At 37.0% G+C, this 13,205-nt stretch overlaps 1 protein-coding gene across 1 annotated transcript; it reads right to left on the bottom strand.

Moving 5' to 3' along the window:
* Positions 1-209: 209 nt before the first annotated feature.
* Positions 210-13,153, bottom strand: SKA3 (spindle and kinetochore associated complex subunit 3). Its single transcript, XM_009585187.1, has 9 exons — positions 13,051-13,153; positions 11,861-11,925; positions 10,791-10,956; positions 8,754-9,177; positions 5,591-5,691; positions 4,620-4,807; positions 3,625-3,819; positions 3,316-3,434; positions 210-372 (listed from the first exon to the last, which is right to left on the bottom strand). Exons 1-9 carry the CDS (start codon positions 13,151-13,153, stop codon positions 210-212), a joined length of 1,524 nt encoding a protein of 507 aa, XP_009583482.1.
* Between the last annotated feature and the right edge of the window lie 52 nt (positions 13,154-13,205).

Raw genomic sequence — 13,205 nt, 5'->3', positions numbered from 1 at the left:
AATTAAGCACAACACAGAACCATACTGGGAGTCAGTTTTGCCCATTTTCAGGTGACGACTGTCCCTTACAGAACTACTGTGTTTGCTACTGTTTATCCAAACTGCACTTTCTGACAGGCCAATGCTGTTGTCAGATTCACCCCACAACAAACCAACATGTAACTTTTGTTTTAAGTTCTTTTGCATCATTCCCACTCTGACATGTTATATTACTTTAGTGCACAGCGGGACAAGCCTTTCTTCAGCAGCAATCCTGGCTTAGGTGGAGTTTTCCTCTCCTCCAGCCCCACGGCTACATCCTTGGTTGTTCCAGCATTTGAACTTGTGCAGTTTATCAGATGGCCACGCAGCCACCTGCCTGAGAGAACTGATCTGTGTTGGGGAAAAAAACCACAAAACAAACCACAAAACTTTCCCTCCCCAGTTTATTTTGAACACAGATCAGTTTCCAACACTGCTTGTGCTTTCACTTCTGCCAACTTTTCCCTCCCCCACCCCCAATACTCCAACACTGCTTAGGCCTTACTGAAACCTAAAAGGTTTTCACAGGTAAAGCATGACAAACTAAAACTAGCTTTTGTTTTGCTGCTCTGATTATATCCACCTCAGAGCAGTGGTTCTGCTATAAAGAAGAATATAAGTACATACAGCAATATTACTTGCATTAGGGTAATATCGTAGGCAAGAAAACCAAAACTAGTAAAACTTCATTTCTAGATTCCAAAAAGTCTTATGCCAGCATCATGTCATAATAGCTTGAGTAGACCATAAGATTTTAAGACTTCAATTGTCATCTCGAAGATAATTTGTATCTCAAAATATTAATTAAATCCCTTTCATATTAGTTAATGAAATAGCTACAAAATGTTGCAGAAAATGTTGTTTAATAGGCAAGAAAGATGATGCAAGTGGCTTACAGTGAGAACCCCAGCACTGCTAGGTACAACTGTACCGTTCCCTAACAGAGGAAAGGACAGTGGAATGCAGAGTTTTTCTCAAGTTTAGAGAAAAGACATTTCTAAGCCCTTTTGGGAATTTCCTTAGTTGAAGGTGGCGGCGGAAATACGGCAAGGTCCAGGACAGTGGTGCTGCTTGTTCCATTTCATGTTAAATGGAGTCTTTCAGGGTATCTGGCTTGCTTCAGGGCAAGAAAGTAGCCATGAAGCGCTGTGGAGGGAGAATGCAGGCTGTGAAACCCCTCCTGCTTAGTGCCGGCTGAAAGATTCTTGCTCTGCAGCAGAATACTTTGTACCTTTTTAAGGCCGTGACATTCCATGACTAGCATCTGGCCCATTAAGTGGTTTTAGCCTGTGGAGGTGCTGGAAGCAGGTCTGGCCTTCACTCTCTGAAGAAGTTGGGTAGAAAAAGTAAGTGCTTTTATATCAGCAGATGATTAGTTTTCCAAGCAGCCACCAAGCATCTGAGACAGATTTATTTAGTATTCAAAAGTGTTGATCAAGCTCAGACTGACACATAATAACACATACATATTTTAAACAGAAGCTAGCACAGAAAAATGACAGTGTGTTCAGGCCAGAACTAGTAGAAAATCAGCTTCCCCAGTTAATTTGATGTACGCTTATCCTGGAGAATGACTGGAATAGCAGGAAAAAGGCACCTTTACTTGCTAGGTTTTAGCCAGGACAAGTCTGTCTAAGCAACTGGAGAAATACTTCCGGACATCTCTAGATGTTTGCACCTGAGGACTTCAAAAAAATGTGGAGCTGTGTTCAGAAAAGCATAAACTTCTCCCCATCTCCTGGGACAGTATCTCCCTTCTCATGTGTTGCATGCTTGCGCTCATATAAATGACAGATGAAGACCATGTACAGCTGGTAAGAGCAGTTCTGGAGTCATTCAGAGGAATAGCTGACACTGGAAACAGCAAACTGTCTCCAAACAAGGATATGCAGTTGGGATTTCTTGTGGACCAAAGTAAAATCTCTGGTAGAAAAAAATCCTAATTACTGTGACTACCAGATACCAAAAATGTGCCCAACAGCTCTAAGGACTTCAGCTTGGTCAGCTATTATAGGCATAGGTGTGCGTGTTTAGAAGTGACAGCACCACTTACAGAATGCACACAGCAACAGCACAGCAGCAAACGCAAGCATACACAACAAACATAAGAATCAGGTGAAACAACTAAGTACTACCTCATACATGACCCCGGTCCCCTTTGAAGCATATATATGTTTAAAAACCCTCAATATATTTTGCCAATAATTTCAATAAAAATTTAAGCACAAGTTGTTAGTTCAAACGAGTTTATCCACATCAAACTTTCTCCCCTAAAAAAGCTTTTCCTTTGTATGGCTCTTTCCTCCCACCATTATTTTCTTTTGCTTTTTGAGCTTGTTAGGATTCAGTGATATGATCCATGAATGTGAAACAGTCTCAACATGGTCTTCAGCTTGATTTCAGATGTTTGGCTTGAAAAATCCAGGATATCCTCTGCAAATATATCCAGAAGAGTTCATGAACTTATTATCTCAATCATATTTTGAATTAGCAGAAGACAAAAACATTGAAAACTTTATTTGATTACTCAAAGTATATTAAGATAGCTACTTTTATCAGTCTCATTCTGGGTTGCTGTATGGAGTCAAATAATAATCACATGTTCCTTGTACCTCTTACCTAAATAATCAGTACTGACCCCAAGTTTAACAGGTAATCAACAAGTGTAATATACATTACATTGAATCAGGAATATCTACACTTGATCAAGTTGTCACAAAAACTTCTTTCTATTCAAATAGATCAAGTTCTTTTTAAAGCTATTATTCCATTGTTCAAAGATTAGTCATACTTATTGTAGACTAATTTAATCTAACATATTGTTCATAAGGTGGCTTTGCATTTCAAAGAACTTTGTCTTTGCCAAAATGACCGTGAAATCGGTCATGTCACTTATAGAGTTTTCTCCAATTCCTTAGTTTTATTGCCTAAATTTACTCATAAGAAAGCATTCACTGGTGCTTTGATTGCCACGAAGCAAAATATACCTACAGATAAAACAGTAAAACTCTACCTTTATTTGTGGTTTGGTTTTTTTTTTGTTTGTTTGGTTTTTTTTTTGTTTTTTTTTTTTTTTAAGTTTAGAGGATTCAAACACACAATCAATTATAATATTTGTTCTTTACAGTAAAGGCAGTCAGATACTATGTCAAAGAATAGTTCTTAGTCACAGCAACGAGAGCTATTTTGGTAGCTGAAGAGCAAGCAGCTGCATGAATTCCTAAATGCGTTAAAGCATCTTCATAGCTTTTCCAAATTAAATTACTTAACCAAATTTGTAAAATTTAATCATACCTATTCTCTTTATTGCAGTAATTGGTGAAATCACTTTCATATCTTGTAGTATTTCCTGCCTTGGTCTCCATTTCTGTGGCTTTAGAAGAGTCTACTTTATGGTTATACTTGGACAGAATCTACAGGAAACATTAAAAGGTAATAAAAACAATTATCTAAGAACTCAAAACAAGATTACAGTTTATACATTTTTAATAAGCAGCAGAGAACTCTTTCTTTTTGAAGAATAAAATTTGATAGAACTAAGCCCTTTTAATTTTACTATTTTGATATTAAAACTACTTAGGAAAAAAAAGTATATTAGCTAACCTGTAGAACATCATCTGGTATCCTTGTTATTTCTGGAGGTGGAGGAGTACTGAGTAGCTGGTCATAGTGGTTTATTTTGGGAGGAGATGGGTCTCCAAAGTGTTTAAGATACTCATCAGCCCTCACAGCAAAAGGAATGCTATCCTCTATGTATTGTTTCTCTTTCTTTGTCACCGACTCAATCTTCTCCTCCTGCTTTACCTGCTGCAAAAGAGGTATTAAATGCTGTCAGTTAATTTACTGTTGTGGTTTAATCCGGCAGGCAGCCAAACACCACAGAGCTGCTCGCTCACTCCCCCCCTCAGTGGGATGGGAGAGAGAATCAGAAAAGTAAAAATGAGAACACTTATGGATTGAGATAAGAACAGTTTAGTAATTGAAATAAAATAATATGCTACTACTACTACTGCGTAATGAAAAGAAAGATAACAAAAAGAGAAATAAACCCCAAGAAAGATAAGTGATGCAAATGAAAAAAAAAACCCCAAAACCAATTGCTCACCACCGATGCCCACCCAGTCCCTGAGCAGCGGTCCCTCCCCTGGCCAGCTGCCCCCTAGTTTATATACTGAGCACGACGTCATATGGTATGTAATATCCCTTTGGCCAGTTTGGGTCAGTTGTCCTGGCTGTGCCCCCTCCCAACTTCTTGTGTATCTCCAGCCTTCTCAGTCGGTAGAGCATGAGAAGCTGAGAAGACCTTGACTCTGTGTAAGCACTTCTCAGCCATAACGAAAACATCTCTATATTATCAACACTGTTTTCAGCACAAATCCAAAACATAGCCCCATACTAGCTACTACAAAGAAAGTTAACACTATCCCAGCCAAAACCAGCACACTTAGGTAAAAATTTAATGTTCTTCCAAAATTACCATTATAAAGTTTTTCTACAATGACATAAGAAAAATTAGTATTGGAAAAGAATCCCAAACTGACATTTGAAAAACTGCTTATGGTAAAAAGTATGTGAAAATGTACAAAATTGCTATTTACTACCTTAGCTTCCGGTTTTAGCCATCTTGTTTCAAAATCTGGAAACCGTGGTGTTCCTGCATGACTGGGAAGAGGCAGTTCATTTGTCTTTGGTGATCTTGATAATACTGTACTATTTGTTCTGGAAGGGATTTTCACATCAGGAGTACAGAACACAAATATCATAGGAGAAGCCATCCAGTCACCTGCTGAAATTAAGCGGGGGGGGGGTGGGATGGATGGATAAAAATAAAAATGTATACATACACACACATATATACATATTATCAGTTCCAGTGCCCCAGTTTAGTTTTCTATCAGCTTTTCATAGATTTGCATATTCTAAAACACCTGTATCATTTTAGCTATTTTTAGTATGAAGAACCATCCAAATTACAGAATTCCATAAAAGCAGCAAATGCAAATGTAAAAAAAAAAGGTAATAAATCTAGTCCCACTACTGAATATAACTGAAAAAGCTCAACTTAAATCAACATTGCTTTAGCTTCTCATATATTCAATCATCACTATGTTTGTCCCAAGATCTTCACCCATTTTCAAGAGAACATATTACATCTCGTCTCAAAGAAGTTTTAGCGCTACTCTTGAAAGATCTAAGTTACTGTCTCGTTAGCCTCTTTCAAAGCAGTTTCTTTCCTATCTTTAAACAGATCTAATGCGTATTCTCAGGAAAAAAAGGCTAAGTTGGCAAAACAGTATTTTTATTTCAAATAAGGGTAAGTTGCAGTTACAAAATGATGGATCCCTCTGCATAATTCTAGATTTATACTGAAGTGAGAAACTTTGCCACAGAAGCCACCAACGTTTCATTTTCTAGACATTAGTACTTATACAATGACTGGGCCTAAATTAACTATATTTAACAAGAAACAGTTTAAAAGTTTACCATGTGTTTGCAATGCATTTACCCATGCATTATATAAAAAATGCATATGTATATTTATTTCACATTTATTTTATTTTTAACTTACCATTCTCAGCTGTCACTTTTGGTTTTGGCCCAGGAGTAACCATGATTTCCCCGGATGTCATTTCTGGTACATTCACTTCATGATCATCTTTTTTAACCAACCTGAAAACCAAAACCCTCAATTAGCTCTCAAGTAATACGAAGAATTAAAAGAATACTGTCAACCTGATCTCTTTTCCAGTATTTGTTCATCAATATGCAAGTCAAAAATTCATTTCCTCAAAGATTATTTTTTCCATAGATTTTTTCATCTAGGATTCTTCTGCAGCAATTTGTAGCATGCAAACGTTCAGTCCATCCACAAATTATCAAGTATACTGAGATTTCAATCAAAGGCATTAAAAAAAACCCCCAAACGAAACAAAATAAAGAAAAAGGTGTCCAGGGTAGGATCAATTTTCTTTGTCCCAGATGATCAATTCTGTATTAGGGGTACAGTCTATTTTATTTTAAATTGCTTGTTGCCTACAAAATTCTAAACAACAAGAGGAAATCTTTTTGGCTCTTAATAAAAGATTTTTAATTCAATTTAAGTTTGAATAAGATTACCTATGTTAATCACTAGCTGATTTCAGAGTGAAAAGCCATTTAATATCAATTTCACAAAATTAGAAACTGAAATTTTTAAAATTCATTTTTCATATCCAAGATATTCTACTGGAAGAAGGGTGTAGGCAGTTAAAGAGACAATACCAGACAAAAAGTGGAAGCTTACCTAAACTCTACGCAAAAGTGTGTCTATAAGAAAATTATTTTAAATGTTTTAAAAGTTATCTTAACTAGGAGAACCAGATATAGAGCTTCTCTACAAAAAGCCTAAGCTTAAAAAAAAAAAAAAAAAAAAATCCATTTGAGGCAGTATATTTTACTTAGATGAACACATCTCAAATTTTGAGTTAAAAAAAAAAAGTAATTTTTCAAGTCAGTTTTGCCTTGGAAATATTACAGATACCTGAAACCATATGATTTTTAGTTTTTACAATGGAGAAGAACAAGTCTAACAATAAACATTTTTGTTCGATTTTTTTTTTCCTTTTCGTTCATAATTACTTTTGGTTTCAGTTTTGTAGTAGGTGCACCGAAGTATATTGTTTTTTTTACCTGCTTCAAAACTGAAAACCTGAAAAACAAAGTTGGAGGAGTTAAGGTCTACTAAGTATTTTTAAGAACTTTGAGATGAATTTTTAAAGTGGTTTTCACACAATGCACAGCTGCTAGACAGATTTCAGCTAGGTACAAGATGTGGCTGGCACAAAGAAGGAATATGAAAGGGCAGGTCTGCCTCCAAGAAAGTCAGAATTATTACCTGTCTTTGTACCTGGAAACTACAGGTATAAGGCTAGTTCATTTGTACTAGTTTTTTTGCTTATCGGATCCTCAGGGAAGAGAATCTGCACGTTATCCAGTAGGGAACAAAAAAAAAAAAAAAAAAAAAGGAGGTGAGATGAATGCTTTTTTGAGGTAACAAGCTGTTTAATTGTTTCAACCTTTCTGATCAAATCGCAAGCTAACTCTAACTTAATATTGTAAAATAAACAAAACAAATAAGCTAAAAGACAGTTAAACAACATTTTAACTCTAATGGCTTAATGTCATGACCTCTCATGTATGCCACTAATTCTGAATCCATACGCAGCTTTAACTTTAGTCACAATTAGCGTGTGTCCATCTGTTTTGGTCATTAATAATGATGATGTGTTAAAGAACGATCATGCTGTAACTAATTCTCAACAGAATTTTAGTATTATCATTAGGGGTATGGAAGACTGCTAGTGTGATTTTTTTTTTTTTTTTAATTATATACAAATATTGCTAGTGGACTGTCTAATTGTTTCACTAGAAGCCACAGAAATAGAATCTACATTTGTGGAAGTATCCATTTATAAATTACAACCATAAGCTGAAGAGCACATTTAAAACAGTTCTTATTAAATAGGAAAAGTCATACAAAACCACAAAAAGCTATAGATATCAAAAGAACTTAAATTGTGTGATAAGCTGAAGCTATTTTCAAAATATTATTTGAGAGGGAATGCTTTTTGAATTAATATTTTTCAGGATTCAGTAACAGTTTTCCTGTTATTACAATTCCAATACTATAAAGCTTTACAGACATGATAGTATTTTACATAACTATTCAAAACCAGATCCCAAAACTATTTTTAAAGAAAATATATCTTTTCACTTTCACTTTTCCCCCCAGCAATCTTAAAATTAAAAAAACACTCAAAATTTAACCATTGCAGTAATCTGGATCTTTGGGGGACAAAGTCACTTAAGTTGGCATGGTTCTGAAGAACTTCACACCTGTGCCTATATTGCAAATATCAAGGACTTGGAAGGTCAGGGGGAAGTTGAATGATTATTTCCACAATTTATTTTGAATATGGTTCTTGTTTTTTGAATAATTTCTCTAAATACCAAATATTTAGCTGCAGAACAGCGAGTTTCTTTTAAATACTGTCAGCTTTTAAAATTGAATGTGTTACTAATACTAACTATAAAAACATGATCTAACTACCTTTACATGACCTTAGAAGTATAGAAAAATACTTCTACTGCTAAGGTGTTCTACACCTCACTGCTGCAAATTCTTTTCTTTAATTTTAATTAGAACAGTGAAAATCTGGAGATATCTTTTCAACAGAAGACTGGAGCAAAAAGAGCTAACTGTTTGTAAGGTGGGGCTGGATAATGTAAGAGATGTTTCTACAATGAGGCATTTTACAGAATGCTTTAGAAGTTTTTCTGGGTCTATATTCCTAAAGCTTTTGAAACCTTTAAATTGGCTATGTAATATCTACTGCAGACAACATGTCCTCAAAACCAAATTCAAGGTTAAGGGAAGCAAAAGATCACAGATGTACTGTGCATTTTCCCTTTGCAAATAGATTGTGTACGCAAGATCCTTATCATGGTGCAGTCAAGGGAAGGAGTATATCAGAGATGTGTTTCATGGTAGCGTTTGGCACTGCAAAGGGTATGTGAAAAGACACATAGAGAGTTGAATAAAGACACAGGACTAACTAACCAGCTGGTAAATAATAACATATCACCTGCTTGAAGAAAAAGAGAAGGGCAATAGCAGCAAGAAATTAGTACAGCAAGAAACTACTACAGAAAATTCAGTAGAGAAACAATCTGAACTTAAGTAATTTACTCACTTCTTGCTTGTCTGAGCAGTTTTATGAATAAGTGACATTGTATAATCTTCATTCATACACATGGTATGTTCACTAATGCCAAAGTGTTCAAGTTTTGGTGTTATGCACTCATAATCGTCCATCCTTAGCATACATTTTGGTGTTTTGGGCAAAATACAGGGGGTCTGTGTTTTTAGTGGAGTCCTGTTCTTTGAATTTTCTTGATATGCATTTGTTGCATGTTGTCCTTTCATTGCACTCCAAGGCCTGGAGAAAGCATATTGTGAAAGACCAAAATCAGAAAGCTGGGGGTTACGCAGTGGGTCTTTGGGCACCAGTGGCTTCTCAGTACAAGTAGGAAGATGAGGTGTATCATCTGCTTTTTCTTCACCAGATTTATTCTGGACAGACACCGTCAAATCACTGTTAATTTCTTCTTCCTCTTCTGTTTGAGAAAAGTAATAATTAAAAAAAAAAAATGTCAGAAGTTTTTGTTTTAAGAATTTATAAAATGGGACTTCCCCCCCTCCAATCAAAAATTTTTTATTTATTATTGTAAAAACTAGATTCCTTCTTTCATTTTAAAGCAGTGAACCTGAAGCTACAACAGATATCAAAAGCTTATATCAGACTAAGCTGTATTTATAATATAGGTCACACATTTACTGAATTTCACTCTATTAGTAAATATTATTTCTAGGAAAAATGAAAGCGAAAGATTTTTACACAACTGTATTTTTAATAGAATTCATCTCCCTGCATGGAGCAGGCAGGAAGTGCTAATCTTAAATATATTTATTTGTTTTCATTTCAGTGCAAGAGTGGAAATTCATTAAAGATGTACCACATAAATGACAATAAAAACAAAATTTGTATATAACTGAAAACGTTTTTGGGGAAAGAGCAAAGGCTGCACACAGTACTAGAATGGTCATTCTACAGAAAACCAGTATCGAAGAAAGGTTATGAAGCAGCAACTAAAAACTCATGAAAGAGGGTAGCTTTTTAGATAACAAGAAGAGTCCACTGCAGAAATAAGCAAATGTGTAATTTGTACATTTCTGTAGTTAGATAAACTGAAACACACCAAATAATATGGCAGAGACATTACCTTTTTATGTGTATTGGTATTACATATTCAGGTACACTTAGCTTAAAAATACATCTTAAAAAAATCCAAAAAACCTTGTAGCTCTGTTTGGAGTCTTCTTTAAAGGCAGAGAGAGGACAGGAAGGAAAGTACTATAAAATCAGAGCCTTCTGCCATATCTTTGTAAAACAGTTGTAGTAGCTTTACTTGGAGGTGAATATGGTCCAGGACCACAGCTTTATTTTGTGTAATGACTGGATAACGCTCAGGGGAAGGTTAAGGCGTGCCCTGCCAAAGGCATCTTGAAGATTGATTGGGCCCTTGATACCGAAAGGGGTGTGTGTAGTACTGACAATTGTAGTATTTTAAACTCATTTGGCATATCTGGATTTTTCACACAAGTGCGTGTGCACTTTCTGACTGGATTAAGGATCTGCGCCCCCTCCAATGATCAAGCTACTACTGCTTCATAGATTGCCACATGTCACCTAATCCCCGTACGTGCTTCTCTTGTCTCATTTGTACGTGCTTCTCTTGTCCCATTTGTGCTACAGAGCACGTTATTATTACAGTGATTTCAGTTAATGGAATTTTCACATATGAATACGAACTAATTTAGATACATCTACAATAGTTTCCCATGCACGAGAAGCTGAAGCAGCATAATTCTCTAGGTTACGAAAACACGTTTGCTAACATGTTTTCTGGATATAACTATTACTGGAGAAAAAAAACCCACACACTAACTTAAAAGCATGCCAGGAGATCTAACTCTAAGTTTTTGTATTTTGGTTTATTCTTATGGCACCAGTCACAACAGAATCTTTTACCCTCTGGATATTATTATAAAGCAAATAACATAGATGTATTTGATCTCTTAATTAATAGAAATACACACATAGCTAAAGAGAGAAACATTTTAGAAAATTACATCTGCCTTCACATACTGTATTGCCAAGAAATATTACCTGTAGAGTCTTCGGCATGTGGTTTGTAGCCATATTTCTGGAACAGCTCTCTTATTTTTCCAAGATCTGCTGCATTTCTTTGCATCAATATTTCAATTGCCTTCATAAAGTCACGAATTGCTTGTTTTTCAGAGCAACTCTTACCCAGACCGGCATTAACATTTTCCTTTGGGGGTGGAGGGAGAGAAACCAAAACAAATATTGGTTTTCAAATCACCACATGGTATTTGTTTACACATGAAGTGTTTTGGGAATAAGTATTGAACTTCAATTCAGATGAGGATAAGCAGCAAATTTAGGTCTTATCTATACCTGAAAACTAGGTTAAAATATATCAGGAATATATAAGGCATGAGTGTACGAAAACTTACAAAAGTTAAACTAAGGTGACAGTTCACAGTATGATAACTACTTACTGATAACCTCTCAAACAAAAATAAATGCTATTACTCCATAAAAACATGAGATAACAGCAATTAGTTTGGACTCTTACTCCCCGTATACAAAGAATTCGTGCAGAGCAGATGGTAAACCTCAAGTTTATATACTAGCTTACCTCTCAATTATTTCTACACTTGCTCATTTCTATAGCCCATTTTTCCTACTTCTATTAAAGAAATAAAGAACATTCTTCACAAATTTAACTGAATGGCTGAAGGTACTGAAACTTCTGTGAAGATTTTCTTTATTCTAAGTGCTAGTCATTGAACACAAACAAGCATACCTCTTCTGTAGTGAGCTGCTGCTCCTGAATCCTTCTCCCCTATACCTATGCCTTGGCACAGCTACAACTTCCCTGTTACCTTTGTCCCCTGCTGATCCGAACAACAACAGTGACTGCAAACTAATAAACACTGCTAAATCTGCTTTAAATCACCCACAAGTTTTTGGGCACTACCCCGACATCCACAGCCATTATGAGGACTTAGAGGTAAATGAATAAAAATAAGGGTCAGAACTGTTGACTAACAAAATTGTATTGTGGCTTAATGATCAAAATAGAACCATAAGTTTATGGAACACCCTCCCCCCACCCAATTTTTCAAGAAAGAAGTGAGTTAAGATGTTACCTTCAGAGTCCTGATTTCACAATGGAGGTCATGTAAGACTCTTACTGGAGATTCATCTTCATAGTCTTTGATATGCATGTTCACATGAAAGAAAAAAGGGGTATTAGTATTTTAGCATGCAAGTATATTCTACATCAGAACGTAATCTCCTATGTTGGAGTCATATGTTAGAGAGTCAAGATAAAGAAAACCAAAGAGAAACTAGTTCACATCGGGTACCTTGCACAGCATGAGACTGCAGTTTGCACAGTATGTTAACTACACAGAGAAACTGCACAGACTTCCATTTTACTGTTGCAGCTAATACTGTAAAAATTAATGTATAGCAGATGTTGGTACAATAGGTAGGTCCCTGGGCTATCAAGGATTATTTATGCTAAATTTTTATCCTTAAAGAACTTGAAATAATAATAAAAGTTGAAGAAAAGTGATATATACACCACTGAAAAACATACATCAACAAAAAGCTGAATTCTTCCGCCTTATTTGCATGTAGGCAGATGTTAGTATTGTTCACTTACACATGCAGCAGTCATTACTTCTTTCACTGGAAATCAAAGTTAATGCAAATAGTGTAAAAGAGGACACCTGCTATGTGACAAGACATAGCACAGCAATAAATCTAACTAGAAGCTTAAGCTATCTATGCAGAGAGAGAACAAGCCCTGCAAATGCGTTTTGCTGTCTCAATCCATGAAAAAAGTAAAAGCAAGAATGTGATTCCCCGTTCATCCCGTTTTTCCCCGTGATAAAAGCTCACCTACGCACCCACAAAGTTGCTCAGAGAGACAATGGTAAGAGGGGGAGCCCAAATAATCCCCTGCCGAGCTACTCCCAAGGCCCATCCCCGGAGCCATCAGCCCACCAAAGGCCCATCTCCGCATGCCCAGAAGGACATAGGGGCACAACGGCAGGCGGTAACCCAAATCAAGGACTCCCGAGGAACGACAGCCCCCGGGCTATCCCAGCAGAGCCATCAGCTCCAGCGCCCAGGTGTGACGCCCAGCATCAGGAGTCATCGGGAGCAACTCTCCAGATCGCCTTCTGGACTCGGGGTCTTGCTGCCTGGGGGTGGAACGGACACGCCAAGCAGGAGCCCCGGAGCAGGGCTGCGGCCCTAGGAGCGGGAGGCCCCAGCCCTGGCGGACTCGGCCGCCCCAGGAAGGAGACGAGGCGAAGCCTGCGCTTACCCGTGTCCTCTCTGCGTAGGGCCCGCTCGAGCTGCCTCACCTCCTTCTCCAGCGTGAGGGCTAGGGCGCGCAGCTTACCGAAGAAGACCCTCGACACGTCCATCGCCCGCGGGGAAGGGGAGCGCCAGAGGGACAGCGCCAGCACCACCCGGTGA

Source organism: Fulmarus glacialis, unplaced genomic scaffold (genome assembly GCF_000690835.1).
Source record: "Fulmarus glacialis isolate BGI_N327 unplaced genomic scaffold, ASM69083v1 scaffold30819, whole genome shotgun sequence".
Classification (NCBI taxonomy): domain Eukaryota; kingdom Metazoa; phylum Chordata; class Aves; order Procellariiformes; family Procellariidae; genus Fulmarus; species Fulmarus glacialis.
The sequence above is the reverse complement of the archived record's forward strand: the minus strand, read 5'-3'. Positions and strand labels throughout refer to the sequence as shown.

Bases quoted from the DNA above. Each gene is read 5' to 3' on its own strand.
- SKA3 (XM_009585187.1), bottom strand. From the start codon at position 13,153: ATGGACGTGTCGAGGGTCTTCTTCGGTAAGCTGCGCGCCCTAGCCCTC. The intron at 9,178-10,790 runs GTAATATTTCTT...TTTCTCAAACAG, and splicing joins ACATGCCGAAGACTCTACAG to AAGAGGAAGAAGAAATTAAC. The intron at 3,435-3,624 runs GTTAGCTAATAT...TGTTTCCTGTAG, and splicing joins TACCAGATGATGTTCTACAG to ATTCTGTCCAAGTATAACCA.